The sequence below is a fragment of the Carassius carassius genome, chromosome 29, assembly GCF_963082965.1.
Source record: "Carassius carassius chromosome 29, fCarCar2.1, whole genome shotgun sequence".
Lineage (NCBI taxonomy): Eukaryota > Metazoa > Chordata > Actinopteri > Cypriniformes > Cyprinidae > Carassius > Carassius carassius.
The window spans coordinates 15,264,397-15,284,060 of NC_081783.1; the positions used below are offsets into that span (position 1 = coordinate 15,264,397).

General features: G+C 37.0%; 3 protein-coding genes across 9 annotated transcripts in view; 2 read left to right on the forward strand and 1 right to left on the reverse strand.

Annotated features, from left to right (window-relative positions):
• Positions 1–9,345, reverse strand: part of rapgef2b (Rap guanine nucleotide exchange factor 2b) — a 128,634-nt gene extending 119,289 nt beyond the window's left edge. For 3 of the 7 annotated variants that reach the window (XM_059516000.1, XM_059516003.1, XM_059516004.1), the window contains exon 1: positions 8,740–9,343. In XM_059516000.1, the coding sequence (XP_059371983.1) occupies positions 8,740–8,808 (69 nt within the window). In that variant the 5' untranslated portion in view covers positions 8,809–9,343. Of the gene's footprint in view, positions 1–8,739 lie in introns of all 7 variants that reach the window. The other 4 variants (XM_059516001.1, XM_059515999.1, XM_059516006.1 and 1 more) reach the window with 3 other exon arrangements.
• Positions 9,346–10,557: 1,212 nt separating this feature from the next.
• LOC132110145 (uncharacterized protein C4orf45) lies at positions 10,558–13,115 on the forward strand. The gene is made up of 5 exons (XM_059516739.1): positions 10,558–10,715; positions 10,819–11,048; positions 12,499–12,548; positions 12,687–12,801; positions 12,922–13,115. Exons 1-5 carry the CDS (start codon positions 10,625–10,627, stop codon positions 12,922–12,924), a joined length of 489 nt encoding a protein of 162 aa, XP_059372722.1. The 5' UTR covers positions 10,558–10,624; the 3' UTR covers positions 12,925–13,115.
• A 1,171-nt stretch (positions 13,116–14,286) lies between these two features.
• On the forward strand, positions 14,287–19,604 carry ppid (peptidylprolyl isomerase D). The gene is made up of 10 exons (XM_059516015.1): positions 14,287–14,453; positions 15,088–15,228; positions 15,641–15,747; positions 16,402–16,590; positions 16,982–17,104; positions 17,385–17,491; positions 17,790–17,934; positions 18,259–18,345; positions 19,110–19,152; positions 19,258–19,604. Exons 1-10 carry the CDS (start codon positions 14,369–14,371, stop codon positions 19,344–19,346), a joined length of 1,116 nt encoding a protein of 371 aa, XP_059371998.1. The 5' UTR covers positions 14,287–14,368; the 3' UTR covers positions 19,347–19,604.
• The last annotated feature ends 60 nt before the right edge of the window (positions 19,605–19,664 follow it).

The following is a 19,664-nucleotide window of genomic DNA, read 5'->3' on the forward strand; positions in this document are numbered from 1 at the left end:
GGGCAAAGCTTACCAAACAAGATCTGAAGCCACAAATTTAGGGTCACAATATCTTTATTCTAGAAAAAAAGGTGCATGGAAGGAACCATGCAAGTAGGATGCTGCTAATACTTGGCACGAAAATATCCATTCACTATCTGTGCAGGCCACCTTTCTGTCCTTGTATTATAGTGATTTTTTAGAACGGTGGAAAATGGATGCAAAAATGTCACCGTACACAGAGCCTGATGCCTTTTAAAATTATTTTTGAAGCTTCATCAAATTTGCAAATAATTCATAGTGCCAGCAAGCGGCAGCATGCAAGTCATTCATTTAAAACTAATGAGCTGTTTTTAACTTTTGTGTTACAAACACTAATGCCCAAAAGTTTGGGGTCTGTAAGATTTTTTAATGTTTCATGAAAAAAAGTGTCTAATGCGCACAAAGGGTGATTTTATTTTATAAAAATACAGTAAAGCCCCTTTCACACTGCACGTCGAAACCTGCAAATTGCCGGGAACATTGCCGGGTCGCCTTCTGTGTGAAAGCAAACACGTCCCGGGATTGATTCCGGCATTGAACCCGGGTCCGGGACCTAGTAACATTGCTGGGTTCAATCCCAGGACGAGCGCTGTGTGAACAAAAGCCAGATCTAATGCCGTGTCATAGTGATGACACACGTTATCGCGCGACTCTTTTACCGACTGTTTTGAAGGAAGATAAAAGTTCAATGAAGCAGAGATAAGTTAGTTCCTCACTTTCCGGGTGATCACTGGCAGTGTGAAAGGGCAAAATCTAGCCACCCGGGAACAATTGCCGGAACACTTTACCCGTGTATTTGCCGGAATCAATTTTAAACAACTGTACTCCATTTTAATAGATTTCAAAATAGAATTTAGGCCCTAGTCCTGTGATGGAAAAGCTGAATTTTCAGCAGCCATTAGTTCAGTCTTCAGTGTCACATGATCATTCAGAAATCATTCTAAATGCTGATTTATTATCAGTTGAAAACAGCTGTGCTGCTTAATATTTTGTGGAAACATGATCCATTTTTTTTTGTTAGATGAATAGGAAGTTCAAAAGAACAGCATTAATTTGAAATTGAAATCTTTTGTTAAAATATAAACTGCCACTTTTGATCAATTCAATGTGTCTTTCCCTGCAAAAAGTATTAACTCCTTTTATGTTGGATAATAAACGAGAGTGTAAATGTGAAAGCTGTTCCTGCACTGATGCCAGACTTTATTTGATAGAAATAATCTTGTCTTTATTAAATAACCATCAAACAAAAATAAAATAAATGTCAAAAAAAAAAAAAATTATAGGGACGTTTTAGTATTTATGTCAATATACAGACATTACTTCACACTACACCGTTATGTGATTTCCAGCCAGGTATGTATTTTGAACACGTGCACCCCTAACAAGACTTGAATCATAAAATTATTATTAAAAACCATACTCGCAAAATGACCATTTTTTTAAGATTGAACACTGAGAGCTACACCTAAATGCAGTAGAAACTCAAATCTTTGTAATATAATATCTTGCTAACATAATGGCAAACTCTTGACTTCAAGTTGACAAGATCAGACAATTACTTCCCATCAGAGAAGCTCAGAGGTGAATACTGTACAGTCTTTCATTGAGATTCATGTCAAGAGTTTCACTCTTAACTGATCTGTAACGGTTTCTGCAATCAGTGTTCACGAGGCAGACAGAAGTACACATTACCTCAGCTTACAGAAATGGAGGGCAGAGCTGAGGGGAAGCTGCTCTAAACCTCTCGAGCTGAGGTGAGGCGTCATTTCACCGATCTAAGAGATGCATCTGGGAAAAGGGATCTGCCTTAATCAGGATACTATAGCAGACTGGCATGAGGAATCCACTCGTATGGTTCATACCAGGTTAACACTCATTCTTCCATCCCAGTGCAAGAGTAGAAGGGTAAAACAAAAGTCAAACTGTCAGACATTTCAGTAAGAATTAGATTAGCCTGGATTAGTAAGCACTACTGGGGTGTGTTATTGTTAGTTCTTGGCACATTTAATGGAACAGAAAATGTGACTACCCACGTTTCTGTCAAGCTAACAGTCACTTGAGATGGTTACCCAACACCTCCAATACAGATATCAGTTCAGAAAAGGGAGGAAGAGAATGATCATTATACGATTTTATAATGTTCTGAATTGAGAAGTAATATATTACTGAGGAGGGGAAAAAAACTTAATAGGAAACTATACTGCAGCATTTTAGAAAGAAAAATGATCACCCAAGGTGATAAATAAGAAATGTTATAATAAGGATTATAAGTTGGTGGCTGAAGCAAGAAAAATACAATTATACATATAATTCCTACTGAGAAATACCTGATTTAAACAGTCTATATTACACAACATTTGAAGCTGTTTATTTTTATGCTTATGAGAGAATCACATTAATGCGAACTGCAAACTGAGATCAAATTTTCAGCTCACTTTACATACGCTATTTGCATGTGCATGGAAACAACAAGGCTGCTCACTAGGTTTTGCGATAGACAGTTCTGGCTTATTCATGTACATTTGGTTTTGCACTATTAACTTGCTTTTTTTTTCAAAATAATAAGGGCAAGAGAACAAGGCATCAGTCTTGGCAAAGAGATGCTTTTTAAACCAGAACATCACCTAGCCTAAATCCTTGTCATCATAAAACCCGTGCTGAACCCTTATAAACATGATAATGTACAGGTCCACGGAGCCATAAAGAGCAGAGGGAAATATGACCTCATGACCAGAGCTTTCTATCTGCAGACGAACCATTGTTCATGATCGAGGGGAATACAATCCCAGGCTCATGTGTCTGAGCTGCTTGCCACAAACACAGATTATACTTAGGACACATTTAAAGAGTATTTAGATGTAATAATAAAATGTGTGCCACTAGATAGACTTTGAAAAATCATATTCGCTTGCTATATTAAAATAAAGAATTTAAAGTAATTGTAGGGTTAAATATCACAAAACTGTAAAAACCAAAATGAGCAAATACATCCGAATAGATATCACGTTTGTGAAAACTGGCCTACATACTGAAAGAAGGGAGCTTTTGTAAACAATCCTCAGCACACTGCAGATAATCAGGTAATTAATCAGCTAATGTGTCGGTCTAAGTTCACAGTAGCTGACATGGTAAGGGACAGGCGGGATTACTACAGTTAAAGCTACATTTTAACACTGATCTCAGACCAGTTTTGTAGTTTCTCCCCTAAAACACATGGCCATGATTTAATTGAGAGGAGCTAGTCCCAGATTAGTTGCCATCAGGCCACTTCTACCTAGCTTTTTCGTGCATGACGAAAGCATGACGTGCATATCATACGATTCGTGAAAAGCTGTAGCATGCTTCAGAGATCTCTGTGCATTTTGTCTCTAGCTTCAGACTGAGAGGTTTCATCCACTGAGGCAGATAACAGAAAGAGATGCTAACAAATGGATCAGAGCAGAGAAACAGAGCGGCAGATCAAAGTGATCCGCTGTAAGCGTGGATGAAGATGAGTCTCCTTTGACACAAGCAGCTCAATGCGACGATCAAAAGAACCACCAGAAGGGACACGAGCTGCCAACCACTACTGATGCCCAAGTACTAGTGTATTTAAATCACTTTCTTCAACCCGAGACCTCCATTCATATTTAGTGATGACCCCATTTCACTCTTGTTTTGACTTGTATTAAGGGTGTTGGAAATTGAATGAAGAAACGGTTCTTACACATATATTTGGAACAGAATCTTCATGGTGTTTTGTTTCTTTAACGGTTTAAAACATCTGCATTCTACTGTTAATATGCATTTCTGGCATAGTTTTGTCTGAGCTGTGAACTTGCAGTCTGAACTAGATGTGATGTAAGAGAAACATCCAGTTGTCCTCGCTGATGGCATGCAACAACAAACATACAGCATGACCAGTGATGTCAGATATGCATTCTAAATGACTCTTATGAACTGGTTCTTTTTTAATGAATCAGCCAAAATGACTTACAAGTCATTCTTGCGACAAAGCTGTTGGTTTAACTCGGTGTAGAGACTAACTAACAGCTGTTCTTCACTAATTTACTGACCACAAAGTGAACTTTCATCAAGTCCAGCTGGAAATAAAGTAATACTGTTAATGGAATCGATAAGCAATCAGAACTGTTACCTTTCCCCATTTCCCCTCCCTAGTTGGAAAGCAAAATGATACGAACAGAACAAAAGTAACTACACAAGCAGGTGTAGTTTTACCACACATCTTATCAATATTTTACAAGCAATCTATTTCTCTGCAAAATCGCAGAAACAATCAAATGGTCCTCTTACCTTTAAACAGCAGAAGAATTATCGAAAGCTATACAACTGTAGCTTGTGGTGAGAATTTTTTACGTTTTTTATTAAATTAAGCATGTGATGACAACTGGTGCATTCAAATATTGCATTCCACTTCATTGGATGTGCTTTTTAGACTCTCCTGCCAAAAATAAAACGGACGCACATAGTCAAATGCTGTTGGTCCAGCAATAACTGGGTTGGAATGCTCTAGTAAAAACATTTCATTTGCCTTCCAAATCCTAGTGAAATTCCCACTTCAGCCATTAGGCATTCCTCTTATTTTGCTTTTAAATAAACAAAGGAATCCAGTGGCTGGCCAATTTTAACATAAGCCAAGCATCATTTGGCATGAAATCAAAAGGTCAAATGACCTCATCATACTGGAAATAGCCCAATAAGACTTAAAGGTACCAATGTAATTCCATAATCATTTCGACAACCAGCATTTGATGGGACACTACAGGCTATACATTACCAAAGAATAATATCTCATGTGCCAACAACAAAAAAAAGAAGAAATACGCGCCACACGCTCTGGCTTAACGTGACAGTTGTCATCATTTGTTTATGTTCTCCACCCGACCCGTTTATTCTTCCTGTGTAAACTGAGATGGGAGATGTCATTGAAACCACTCTTTGTTCACGCAAGCTTGTGTATGAACAGTATGTGTCCAACTACTTCTGTCAAGGCAATGACTCCTATTCATAACATGTGACTTCACTTGGCAAGAAGACTAAGAACAAAACAGCTATGCATAAAGTCAGAAACAGAGAAAACAAAGACCTGAGGCTGTAAGAATAGAAGTTATTTCTGCTAGTATTTTTAAAAGGTAACATTAACTACTAAAACATGTTTAGACAGTAAGGATGGCCAGACAACAGTCTACGGATTTTGAATACGTTGCATCATGTTTAACTAATTTTTCTTTATAGCATTTTATAAGATTTATGCTTTTGGTAAAATATGTCCGGCACATTTCACTCCAAAAAATATATTTATAACACCTTGAAAACAAAAAATTTAGGATCATTGATGTTATTACATTACATATTGTAGATATACTGTACTAATGTTTTTTATGTTTTTTTTTTTGTTTTGTTTTTTGTAAATTCCAATATTATCAATAATGATTTTCTTAGCATTACCATTACTGTCATAGAATTTAATTCAGAATAAAGCAAAATAATTAAATCAAGCACTATAATACTGAGTTATGGATTAAACAATACATTAATAATATATTAAATAATATATCATAACTTTTGAACTGTGATAATGATAAGTTTATTTAATAGGCTTTTCTTAAATGTCAAATATAGTTTATTGATTGATAAAAAGAAAGAAAGAAAAAAAAAACAATCTAGACAATTCTTTGACAGAGATAGACCCATATGCCTCTGCTTATACCAGATTTTATAAGACACCTGCAGCTTACTGACTGGCATATGTGTGTAAACAAGGCTTCATTAGTGAAGAACAAAATAAAATAAAAAAAGAACTGAAATGGGGATTTTTTTTTTTTAGCAAACAAGAAAAAGGATTTCTTAAGAACGGTCAAGCTCCGACAACCCTCTGATGCACTTCCTCTCACTGTTAAAGAAAGGAAGGAAGGAAGCTGCTTGGAAGGAAACCATCAGTCCAGGATGACCAGCTTCTCATATGTTTGAGGGCATCAACAAAAAAAAAAAAAGAAAGAAAGATTTTGTCGCCAGATGTAATATTTAGCTTGTTCATTTACCGAATACTCAATATGCGTCTCTGTCGAACAATAAGAGACGTGCCCCCCTACACCTTGATCTACTGACTCATAGAGGTCAAAGCAAAACTCCCATCAGCCTGTTTACAGTCTTCTTGACCTCTGCATACCTGTCTGCCTTCGAAAATAGCTTCCTAAAAGCTGTAGAAGCTACACCCTTCACTATTCCCCCACATCGCTTACTCCAACTGGGGGACATTTTGTCCCATTAAGATCTACACCATCCATCAGCAAGTTAATGCAAAGCGCTGAGGTTGTTCCTGTTAAGCCGTAATGAGCTTCAAGCTCCATTAGAACAGCCTGCGTCATTCCCTAGAAACAAGTCTTTGCACTGTCAGGCTGTCTTAAAGCCCTTTTCATGGAACAGTTTCTTTCAGTCCACATGAACTGACCGAGATTACATCATGCTATATTCTACAAACTCGCAAGTGACTTTTTCAATTGTGAACTTAAGGTGTGGTGCTCTCTGGTTTCAGTGGTCAGTATTCCAAAACTCTCACACACATGCTGATCGCTCAGGCCAAAGTTCTGGGATAACTGAATAAAGGCCAACTCTGAAGTGACCCGGGATGAAATAAGGCTCCATCACTCAATGGGAGCAGACATGGAATATCACGTAATCTCTAGGAAATGCCGCTGTACAAAGTTGCATTCGCTAATGAATACCATACTGACCCTCAACTGCCTCTATTGTCTGCAATGCTTAAATTACATTAGTTCTTTCACAATCAGTTTGTTACGTCTTAGGGCTCAATATGATGTAAAAGGCTTAATGAGCAAACATGTTTATTTCCACACAACAGGAACATTGTGTGATTATAAGATTTTTGTGTGATTAATAGCATGCACATGTGAAGCAGACCGACTGGTTTGCTATTATTCATGTCCATTGTATGATAATGAAGGCCTACTCAAGATTCATACACTGAGCTGCTTCGGTTATTTTCAGCAAAACACATTATCTGTAGGAGAATCTTTGTAACCCATTAAAAGTGGAAAAAACGGGGGCTAAATCAAATTAGCCAGAGAACAGAAGAAGCGTATAGCTTATTTTCTGTCTGACAGCCTCTCACCTCAAGTGCCCGACACATTATTTAATTAGTATTGACTAGTGGTTTTTAGTTTGTGAACGAATCTTTAAAGTGAGCAAACCATTTTTGTTCACTTTCATGCACTGACTCATTTTTCGTTCTCTGCACATGGGACTGCTTTCTGCTTTCAAAAACTGACTATTACAATAGGCTATAGCATTGTTGTGTGGGCTGTGAAGCATTTGATGGTTTTGTCGTTTAATGGTTTTGTTTGTGAACCACAAATGTGAACGTCACATGAACGTGATGAACGAATCAGAAATATTGTTTGTGAACTAGAATGCATACAAATGACCGATGACCATACACAATTAAAATGGACGTTTTCTGAATTAAACAAAAAACACGTACAATGTTACATTGTGCAAAAATGGCCATTTAACACTGCTTTACATAGTGAAAGGCTGTTTTGTAAACGAACTTAAAATATTTGAATGAATGCAAATCAAGCAATACTCATTTTTTGTAATCACCCCCGAAATATTAGTTGTGCACTTCTGTTAATCCATTTGTGATGTCCATTTATTTAGCAAAATAAATTTTTGTTCTTTCGGCGCCGCCCCGAGAATCGGAGAGTCGTTTACTTTATGATTCATTCAAATACCGATTCGTTCACCAAAAAAGCATGAATAATTCATCTCCACTTTATGATAACAATGACCTCAAATGCCCTTAAGATATTGATCTTCGTCGGTGGTGTTCAGAAAAAAAACATACAATTGTTGTAAATTATTGTAACCTAAGATAAAATAGAGGACAAGATCTAATTAACCATTTGTGTAGTAGAAGAATCAATGGCTTATTTTATGTCTGACAAAGCAGCCTGTCACATTAAGTACCCAACTCGTTAGTATCGATTATTTTCCGTAGTTTCTCCAAATCATCACAGACAATACAAACACAGGAAGGGAAAAAAAATAACACAAACTGAACGGCAAATACATTTCGACTTTTACATATATCGACAGCCCTGCAGAAAACGTAGCCTTTAATAGTCTAACGTTACATGTTTTCGGTGGCCGACTGAGCCACGTAAAAGGGTGGAGACTATACCAAACAGGCAAACTGTCATCGCAACGCCTTTCAAATCACAATAGAACGATATTTTGCACTTAAAACCTTTATCTAAAAGTCCGTTCTGTCTAACATCACACAGTAGCACTGCTTTATGTACTGGTAAACAGTTTCCGATGCAAAGTCGAGCTAACAAGGCTTGTGTAGCATTCAAAAACGTAGTTTACAAACGCTTGCTTCATGTTTATGTAATAGACTGCAAAAACAGTGAAGAGAATACACGTGCCTTCATTATAAGCTAATAGGGGACAATTCTATACATATATGCATATTAATTCATGCCATTTTATTTCATTGCACTGCTTATCCAAAGCTATACAGATTTATTTATATATATATATATATATATATATATATATAAACTTACACTGTCAACACTGTGAAAGAAAAGCACATCATGCACGTGATACTTGTAACAGCAGTAACGCAGCATACGGTCACATTTAACAGCAACCAGTGCACATAATATGTGATTTAAAAGACTGTCTTCTGACCTGTTGCGTCCTGTCTGAAGGATTCACCATCACCGCCTGCCGAAAACTGTTATCCACATAGGACGCCATGGTTTTCAAAACAATCGCGCACAACAGTTAAGTCAAATAATCCAAAACGAATCTCACTATTGGCTTTTTAGTGGTTCAAAGACGCTTTTATATAGCAGCAACTGCAGAGGAGAGCCTGTCCCCAGGCCACAATCTTAAGCCAGCAACTCTCTTACTGTCCCTCGTCCCAGTCTTACAAAACCAGACAGTCTGCTTTTCCTGCTCCAGCCGCTGAGGCTTCAGCTGGGACTTGACAGGCGATTCTGTGTTAATGAAAGGTTTTTGCAGCGGTACGTCTGTGTTTTACGCAGACGGGTGCATTTTTCAGCATTCCGTTTGTCTCCTGTTCGCTGTTCTAGCTTCTTCAGTTTTCCATTTTAAAACAAAGTGCAATCCATGCGTTGGGTGATTCTCCATTTTAAGCCATTTGCAAAGCAGCGGAGGGTCAATGGCAGCATTTATAAATAGTGTTTGAACGTCTAAACGCGACGGATGGTCTGCAGTCCGGGCTCGCTGTTGTAAGCCACCACCATGGTGACCGACCGACCGACCGCCTCAAGAGGGTTCATGGGCGAGTCCATTCAGCACAATAACCTGCCCGCAACATATAGTGCTTGTCTCCATCCGCTGGCTGAAGACAGTAGTGCAAGCTTTGAATCACTATTATAAAACGCATTTTCTGGCTGATATGGGGGAAGACAATGATAATCCAAAAAATAGAATGTAGCTATATTTCTTTTTACTATAATACATCTGCATTTATATCATGTAAATCCATCTGTTACTTATACAAAATGCAGCTTTGTGTTTTCCCAAGGAAATCGTCATAATATTCTCTTAACAGAGCCTTTTCATATTAGTATTCTGTACGTGCCAAATATGGTAGCTTTCTCTGTAATGTTGCGGGTTTTGCATTTATTTATTTATGCATTTTATTTATTTGTGTATTTCATTTATTTGTTTATTTTTATAGTTGCGTACATATTTAGACATTATACTTTAAATATACTGTGAATCATTTCATTTAATTCATTTTTTCAATTGATCAGTCTATTATCTGCTTGTTTAACACATACTGGTAAAAAAAATTAAAGAGCCTGATTGCACTGTCAGTCGCTTTGGATTTATTTAGCTATTTATTTTTATTTTATTTATCCTTTATTTTACCAGGATAGTCCCATTGAGATATAAAATCTCTTCTTCCAGGGAGTCCTGGCCAAGATGGCAGCACAGAAAGTTTCACATAAACAACATACAAACATAAAACTCAGAATATTTCATAAAATGTTGTCCAGCACTCAAAATAACAACAAAAACTACTTAACCAGATTTTTAAAAACTTTTAAAGAGGGGAGTGCTTCTATCATTATTATACTCTGCAGCTCATTCCATAACCAGGGAGCATATAGGAAGAGAAGGCAGTTTTACCAAGCTCTGAACGTACTCTACGATAAACGCGTCTGCTAAATGCATACATGTAAATGCATTATTACCCAATTTATTTGTATTTATTTATTTATCACTGATGTCAATGAGAAAACTACAGGCTACATCAGATTTTATTTTATTTTTTCAAATGTACAGGCCATGTACTAAATAAAATCCGTATTGACTGACTTTAGTTTAATAACTAGTCCATATAAATAGAAAAATACAGCCCGACTAACCACTGGTTCCATGGAGACCAACCGCTCCATGGCAACGGCGCGTGCGTGAGTGGGTGCGTGACCTCGTGCCCTGGGCTTGTTTTACGGTCACTGAGAGGGATGAGCTTACTGATATTTCAACGATTTAGCATCAGTTTTAAGAACAAGGTAGCTTTAACAGAGCTAAGGTGATGAAGAGAATACAACAGGACACTAACGTTACATCTTCTCAAGCAGACAGAGAAACTCAGAGTTCGTCTGGACAGAGAATACTCTTCACAGGTAAGCATTTATGAACGTTTCTGAAACTATCTTAGTAGGAAACTTTATTTAATCATTACCAGTTAGTACGCTGAAACTAATGAACTTTTCTGGTGTTATTTAGGTCCAGACGGCATTGGGGATTTCCGTCCCAGGTTGGACTATTTCCCGCTCAGCATTGGAATCGGCCCGTTATCTCCAGATGCCACGAGTGATCTCAACTACCTGTTCCGGTGTGCGCCAGACGCGATCCCGCCGTTACCGAAACACTGCTATGTCGGAGAAGTGGGCTGGGGTCTGCAGTACTCCACTGCACTCAACAGACCAACTGTCATCAACAACAAACATTTCGAGGTTATTATATAAACGAATGTTTACTTACAATTTCTTTTGGTCGAAAGATTCGTCAAGTGTGACACATGTTGTCAATGTGTCCAATAAACTGTAGAGAGAGTGAATATGTTTATTTTTGCAGCCAAGTCAAAATGAGCATACAGACGTATGACTTTCAAAAATAAGCCCATGAGAAATAGTGGTCTAAAAAGTGAAGCCTATCTGTAGACATAAATATAAATAAACAATACCTATCAAAGTTTTGGGATAAGCACATTTTCCAAAAGCTTGAGCAGCAAATCAGCATATTAGAATAATTTCTAAAGGATCATGTGACCAGAGCTGGGATTACTTTCAAACTGTAATCTGTAACTGATTACAAATTACATGATACAAATTTTAGTTAGTAATCCGTTACTTTACACATTTTAAGTAATCAGACTAGATTTGTCAAATTACGGTTGAACCGCTGATGTCACATTAACTATTTTACCTATGTCCTTACAACGTTTCTGGACCTTGATCGTGGTAGTACCCTTGCTGTCTCAAAGAGCTCTCGGATTGCATCAAAAATATCTTAATTTGTGTTACTTACTGGTTTGGAACGACTTGAGGGTGAGTAATTATTAATGACATAATTTTCATTTTTGGGTGAACTATCCCTTTGATTTAAATCTTGTAACATAAAAATAGAAAATACAAAGAGAAAGAAAATGTATTCATGAATATTATTAAATTTTATCAACAACATGAAGTACATGACATTACATCAAGGTTTCCTAAACTGGGGTTGGTAAAGGAACTGCAGGGGGTTTGTAAATTTGATTAAAATATCATAATGAATTAAATCATATAAATGTCAAATTAAAATAAATATTTTTAAAACAACACCAATCAGTTAGAAAACGTACTAAAACATGAAATACTTTATTTGTTCACCCCCATTTCATGTATAGGTTATTTTAGAGAGGAACATTTAAAAATGAAAAAGAGGAATTAGGGAGCACCAATAAATATCAAATAATTTATTGGTCTTATGTGAATAATATGTTATCATGTAATCAATAAAAAAGTAACTGTACTCGGATTATGAGTAGGTTTTGTAATCTGATTACATAATCCAGATTACATGTAATCTGCTATTACCCAGCTCTGCATGTGACAAAATTCATCTTTGGCATCACAGGAATAAATAATAGCATTTTAAAATATATTAAAATAGAAAACAGTTGTTTTAAACTGTAATAATATTTCACAATATTACAGTATTTCACTGTTTTTTGTAATCAAATAAATCTAAACAATATGAACGTCATCTGCATCTCAGTGTCTTTTCTTGGATCAGAATATAACTTTATGTATTTGTTTAACATGTTTTTTTTTTACACATCTGCAAAGACTACTTTGTATTTCCATATTGTACAGTATGTGTCTGAATTATGAATTACTTTTTTTCCCCCTTTTGTATTAGCTTGACAGATTTCAATCAGCCATGCAGGATGAAGAGACTCACAGCCCATGGTGAGCTATCAGTAACCAGGGAGGGAAGGGTTAGATTACCTTTGTTACTCTTGATGGTGATGGGTTTCACTGGCAGGAAATGGATGGAGAGGAAGCTTTTCTCTTCTAGTAATCAATAATTCAACACTCTGCACACAGGCAGAATCAGTCCCAGTTTCAGGACAAACAACCTACCCGTGAGAAGCTTGCTTGGAACCACAGTGCATATGATACCTACAGCGAGGACGACAACAAACAGTTCCCGCTTAACCAGGTGAACCCTGTATAACCTCAATGCCTGATTGTTATAATACGAATAAACTGGAATTCAGTGTCTGATCAGTGTGTAATATTAAAGTACTTCACTCAACATTCTCTCATTGTTCTCCTGCAGTAAAAACAGTCCGTGCATATTGAGAAAGCACAACCAGACGGCATTACTTTTTCATGGATATGTATCAGCTCTGAAATATGACGAGGCCTATAAGCTGACTGATTCTTGAATGTTGGTTTGTGATCATTAAGCAATTTATTAGCATTTTGTCAACTCTTTTATGAAACCACATTAAAAGCATCTTTTTTGCTGTACTGTTTATTTCTTGGTTCATTTGTCTCCAGGTTATCAACTGGGAAAAAAAGAGGGTTTTTATACATTCTGTTATTATATTTGTGGGTAGTATACAGAATATTTAGTCCCAAATGAATGCAAACTTCAGGGAAAAAGTACAGAAACAAAGCAGTTTTCTTCATTCGCTTTGCTGTTTACCTCATATCTGTGGTTTAAATGGTCAGGAGCCCGTAAAGTCTCAATAACATATAGATCAAATCCTCTTAACAAGGGTCACTGTACATTCAGACAGACGATAGGAACTAGAAAGCAATAATCCTGCAGCTAAATTAGGTTTATAAGTGATCCCGTCTCTATCAGTGGCCAATCTCAGTTAATAATAGTACACAACTCACTCCTGCTGTTTCCAGTATCTTGAGACAAACAGACACAACCATCCTCAGCTGCAATTCTTTATTATTGCCTTCTTCAGGGAAACCTTGACTGGATTTTTTTTCAAATGATTAGGTACAATATTGTAATATTTTCTTTGAGCAAAATGGGTCTTTTCTAATGAAAACCGAAAAATCTTGTTTACTAAGAAAATGGCAAAGACCATTGATATTCATCAATCATTCATATCATTAGTAACTGTATTAGATTAAAATGATATCTATTTAACCACACAGTGCAGGTTGCAATAGGTTCAAGCTATTTATTTTATGTTTTGCTATGGTCATTTAATTTTTAATTTTTTTGATAGGGTCTCAGTAATAATAAAATAATGTTGACATGCTTGTGAAAGGAAATATGGGCACAATTATGCTGTGCTTTTGATAAGTAACACAGGTATATTTGTAGCGATAGACATCAAAACATTGTATGGGTCAAAATGATCGATTTTTCTTTTATGCCAAAAATCATTATGATATTAAGTAAAGATCATGTTCCATGAAGATATTTAGTGCTACCGCAAATATATCAAAACGTAATTTCTAATAGATACACATTGCTAAGAACTTGTTGTATCTCGGCAAGATATTGTCCTATCCTGACATTTTTTTATTCAGCTTTCAGATGACGTCCTTATGACGTCGCATATACAGTAGGAATTATATTTTTCAAACCAAGCAGTCCAAGTAGGTCTCGCACTGAACTAGACTCCATAGCAGTAGAGGGCGCTACACGCTCACTTATGCTTCAGTTACAACTTTACTACTGCTTTCCTTTCATAGAATATTCCAGTGACCCGTCCATTCAGACTAGAACCATTTCCTTATCAAAATCAAAGAAAATGTCAAACCCAACACCTGAAGCCAAGCCTGGAAACGCAGACAACCCTCGGGTATTCTTTGACGTAGATATCGGTGGCGGAAGAGGTCAGAATCTTTTATTTTTCTTTAGAAAGAAGCCGAATGACCGCATGCTGCTGTGTTCTGCCACATGCCTGGAACTGCAGAGAAGAAAGAGACAGAAATAGATGCACTGAACTCAACCACAGATTCAACTGTTTAGAAAATCAGTGTAAATCTGGCATTAAGTGGATGGTGTACTATTTACGCGTTGTGCAGTAAATGTTTATGTCTCCTTCAGATTGTGTTAAAATATTATTAAATATGCATACTTTAAGATTGAAATCATATAACTTAGTTTACTTTATTATAGATGAGTGTACATAGGAGTGATTTTTTTACATGAGAAACATTACATGTGTTACTTCATTTCATGTTTCAGCAATATTCAAAAATACAAATTACGAAAAGGCAATAAATAAGAGAAACGGTCACTGCACATTTCTACCCTTCTGATACAGTAACTCCTTTGAAAATTAAACAGTAGACTTGAAGCTCTCAATATGGTCAGAATGGCATATCAAATGTACAAAAAAGGACATAGGGATTGAAATAAAATGTAAAAGTATAACATCAGTAAAAATATGTAATATCTCATTCATAAGTAAAGATCAATGAAACAGTCTGATGATTCATTCCTGCTGTTTTTATCTCTTTGCAGTTGGCCGTATAGTGTTTGAGCTCTTTGCTGATGTGGTCCCTAAGACAGCAGAGAATTTCCGTGCTCTTTGTACCGGCGAGAAAGGGATCGGTAAAAGCACCGGAAAACCACTGCACTTCAAGGGCTGTCCATTCCACCGCAGTGAGTTTCCTGACCTCCCGTTTACATGGAGACGCATGTAATGATCTAATGCGCAGGGTTCCCACAATCGTGGAAACCTGGAGAAATCAGGCAATGGTTTCTAGGATTTCCAGGCCTGGATATTTTAGGGAAATTACTATATACTCTCTTGCCCGCTTTAATGCCAAGCTCTAAACTTTTTCATTTTTCATTTCATTTCATGCTTGCTAGAGTATAATTTGTAAAAGTAATTTTTTGTTGTTGTTGTTTTAATTAGACGCATATGTATCAAGTATAATCATTTCAAACTATAACAATTGGCACATGACATACAACTGGAAATCCCCTCTCTAGAAAACTCATCTCATGAGTCTAAATCTCATTCAGTAATGATTCTTATTTAATCATTTGTATTTATTTTTGTACCCCTCAGTCATCAAGAAATTTATGGTCCAGGGTGGAGACTTTTCTAATCAGAATGGAACCGGAGGAGAGAGCATCTATGGGGACAAGTTTGAGGATGAAAACTTTTACTACAAGGTACCACAGAGTGCCTTCGCTATAAAGACTATTTCCCCCAAAAATAAGATGACATTTTGTTCCACTCCTGTAACACAAATGTAATTAATGATTCTCTTGAAAATTGTAGAAATCATGATAAGATTCTGGTAGGAATGGGCAATATATTGCGTGCGATTGTCACATGCATTTTGTCAGTAAAGCCGGTTCTCTGATTAGCGGTAAATCGCCATCACCTGCTTTCAAATGGAGCGGCATTTAATAGACAGAGCTGTAGATCACTGACAAGCTACGCAGTATCGAGTTCATTATCGAAGGCGATTCATCTGCGATAATGAATGCGATATTGTGTAGCTTGTCAGTGATCTACATGCGATATATCGCACACCACCCCTCCCCGACATATGTCAACCCTTGTTTAATGCACATATTCCCTGACAAACTGTCCATTTATTTAGTGAATTTTTCCTTTAATTAATCAAAGCCATCAGTCTGTGTAATCGCTATGATATTAAATAAACCAAATACAGCACTTGATCTATCTTCCTGAGGCATCCGCTAATTTCCTGGTGTGTGCTCTGAGGATAAAATGAGACGCAGATAAAGCTTTGGTTTTACTTGTCAGATGATTGTGCTTTAGTAATCCGGTGGTCTTTCGCTCTGGTTTCCCCCCAGCATGACAGAGAGGGGCTGCTCAGCATGGCGAATGCCGGCCCCAACACCAATGGCTCACAGTTTTTCATAACCACGGTTCCCACACCGCACCTGGATGACAAACATGTCGTCTTCGGCCAGGTGCTGAAGGGAATGGGGGTGGTGAAGATGCTGGAGGGGATGGAAACAAAGGACGACAATCCTGTGAAGGTGACCATGTTAAAAACACGCAAACATCTTTGACTTCTTAAATGCATCATGGCATTGTGACAACTGCTTTCATGCTTGGAACTATAAAGCGACAAGAGATCTTAACTGGTCCTGAAAGACAGCTATTTCTGAGATCTTTCTTTCACAGTCATTTAGTCACCCTAATCAAGATTTAATCATCTGCAAATTTAGTCTGTCGCATGTTCTGCACAGGTGAACTAGCTAAGTGTGATGAATTAATGTTTTCAAAGTAGGCATTGTGTGTGTGTGTGTGTGTGTGTGTGTGTGTGTGACCATTTTTCTCTCCAGTAAGGAAATGAAGTATTTTCTTTATTCGAGTGAGCAACAGAATATTTAGATTGATTGTAACCATCATCTCTCTTTCTCTCAGCCCTGCATTATTGCTGAATGTGGAGAACATAAGGAAGGTGATAACTGGGGCATTGCACCTAATGACGGTTCAGGAGACACATACCCAGACTTCCCAGAGGACTCTGACGTGGACTTTAAAGATGTCATTATATTTCTTCATCTTCACTTGCATATACTCTATACTATATATCACCTGCCTTATTAAATCCAGAATCACTTTAACTCAGAAACTCATTTTGAATGTATGCACTAGAAAGGAAAAAGGAACGCCTAAGCTTTCTAAGGATACTTGTATAATGGCAGTCGTTTTGGAGTCTGCCACAATATGTAACATATTACAATGTATTATATAAAATTATAGCTGGGATGTGATTTACATGCTAAGAAAAATGAAAAAACTTTATTCGAAATTCTCTTTCTAGACCAACAAAGTCTTGTCTGTGGCAGAGGATGTGAAAAACATCGGGAATAACTTCTTCAAGGCTCAGAACTGGCAGTCGGCCATCAAGAAATATTCAAAAGCTCTCAGGTGAACACTTGTCTAGTCTGCCATTAAGCCCCATTATTGCATTACGTTTGCACCATGACATTAAGGAGACAGCTTTTCACACTTGATTTCGATTTGTCAAACATTTTCAACCATGCTGTTATAGTTGAGGTTTCTTTCCTCAAAATGCCTTATGTCATGATGACATTTCCTTAAGCACCTGTTTGACATGCAAGATTTCTAACTGTGTAATCTAAAGGGAGCGTTGTTGGACAACACTGTGACTACAACATGTCTGTATGCATCACTATAACCCAGCAAAGGTTGTTTTGGTCCACAGGTATCTAGAGACTTGTGGAAACACCTTGGAAGATGATAGTGCCCAAAAAAAGCTGGAGCCCACGGCCCTGAGCTGCATTCTCAACACGGCCGCCTGCAAACTCAAACTCAATCTCTGGCAGGAAGCTATTGAGAGCTGTGATGAGGTAACATGGGACCTTCTGACATTGAGCCGACTGAATAGTGTCCAGTTGCATCCGGGTTACAGGATATAAGAAGCAAAGGGCCTTGATGTTTTATAATGACGTACCTCAGCTTTTCACCGCTCTTGAAATAACCTTGTCACGGCTGCTACCGTTTATAGATCACAAGACACACTCTCTCTCTATTTAGGGAACAGTTTTAATAGATTCAGATTTCTTGAAATGGCCTGTAAAAGTTTATTTTATCCTTGTTTGTGGGGTGATTGTGATGTTCATGTATTATAACATAAACATAGTTGTGTTTTTTTTGTTTTTTGTTTTTCTCAGGCCCTGGAGCTTAACCAGAAAAACACTAAAGCGTTGTTCAGGAGAGCTCAGGCCTGGCAGGGACTTAAAGAATTCAACAAGGCCATGGTACCAACACTACATGGACAGAAATACACATTCTTCCAACTCTAAATTAGTGGTTCGCAAACGTTTTCAGTCGAACGAACAGAGAAGCCCACCTGAGACCTCAGATATCTGAGAACTACCAAAACAGTTGCTCACAGTTTTTGCACATACTGTAGCTAATCAGCCTAAAGACAACTGATCATTCAACATTTTTAATTCAGCCACAAATAGTTTGAGAATCTACATTGAGAACAATCTTTGACAGTTTAATTTAGAACTAGTTAACAGGACTTGTTATTCAGGAAAACTGTTTAATTCATTAGTAAACTGCAAATTCTCTCGGTCTGAGAGCTTTGCTTTTGTCAGAGAGAATCAATCTAATTACTGAATGTAGAACAAAGACAGATATTAAAGCAACACTATGTGAATTTTGGCACTCTAGCGGTTAATAAACAAACTACACGCATCCCAGGGAAGAACATTCTAACCAAGTTTATGTCTATGGTGATTCACGCAGGTATCTGTTACTCCGCAGCGGGAAAAAAAAATCACTTATTATAAATGTACCGTAGTGATTTGGGATAAGACAAAAAGGTGGTTTGGTAGATGAATTTATGATGTACTCGCTCATTATATACATTTTGAAAATTTTTAACACTGAAAAGGTTACATAGAGTTGCTTTAAAAGTTTAAATGAATCAGTCTTACAAAAAAAGAAAATTGCTCCAATTTACATGACTGTTTATTTCTTAAGAGCACTTATCTTTTCTGTTTTTAAACTGCAGATTGATCTGAAGAAAGCACAGGAGATTGCACCAGATGACAAAGGTTAAACGGCGCTTTACAAATTCTGAATTTGGTTTAAAAAACCTTTTATGATTTGTGAATATATATTTATATATATATTTAACATTTTCCTTTCTCTGGTTTCAGCGATTGGAAATGAAATGCTGAAAGTGAAGCAGCAAGTGAAGGAAGAGAAAGAGAAAGAAAAGAAGATTTATGCCAAAATGTTTGCGTAACTGAAACTGATCTCACTCCACACCGACCTACCTGCACTTGTGTCTTAGTATTTTAGTCTAACGCTGGGGAAAGAAGGCATTGGAGTATTTCATTTGGGATAAATATGAAATTTCCAGTTGGGAAGGAGATTTCATTTTGTCTGCGGTGTTATAAAACGATTTGTCTGTGAGTGAATGAAAAAAGGTTTGTGCATTTTTAGTAAGTTGATCTAAAGATGTCTTGTATTGATTACTGTTCAAGAAAGAATAGGAATTTTTTTTTTTCTTTTGATGAAATGAGATTCAGTCCTGTCAGTTGTGTGAAATAAAACAATTGAT

Excerpts from the sequence above, each read along its gene's own strand:
- LOC132110145 (XM_059516739.1), top strand. The coding sequence starts at position 10,625 with ATGAAGAGAATACAACAGGACACTAACGTTACATCTTCTCAAGCAGAC. Across the intron at positions 11,049-12,498 it reads TCAACAACAAACATTTCGAG|CTTGACAGATTTCAATCAGC; the intron begins GTTATTATATAA and ends CTTTTGTATTAG. Across the intron at positions 12,549-12,686 it reads GAAGAGACTCACAGCCCATG|GCAGAATCAGTCCCAGTTTC; the intron begins GTGAGCTATCAG and ends CTCTGCACACAG.
- ppid (XM_059516015.1), top strand. The coding sequence starts at position 14,369 with ATGTCAAACCCAACACCTGAAGCCAAGCCTGGAAACGCAGACAACCCT. Across the intron at positions 15,748-16,401 it reads ATGAAAACTTTTACTACAAG|CATGACAGAGAGGGGCTGCT; the intron begins GTACCACAGAGT and ends GTTTCCCCCCAG. Across the intron at positions 16,591-16,981 it reads AGGACGACAATCCTGTGAAG|CCCTGCATTATTGCTGAATG; the intron begins GTGACCATGTTA and ends TCTTTCTCTCAG.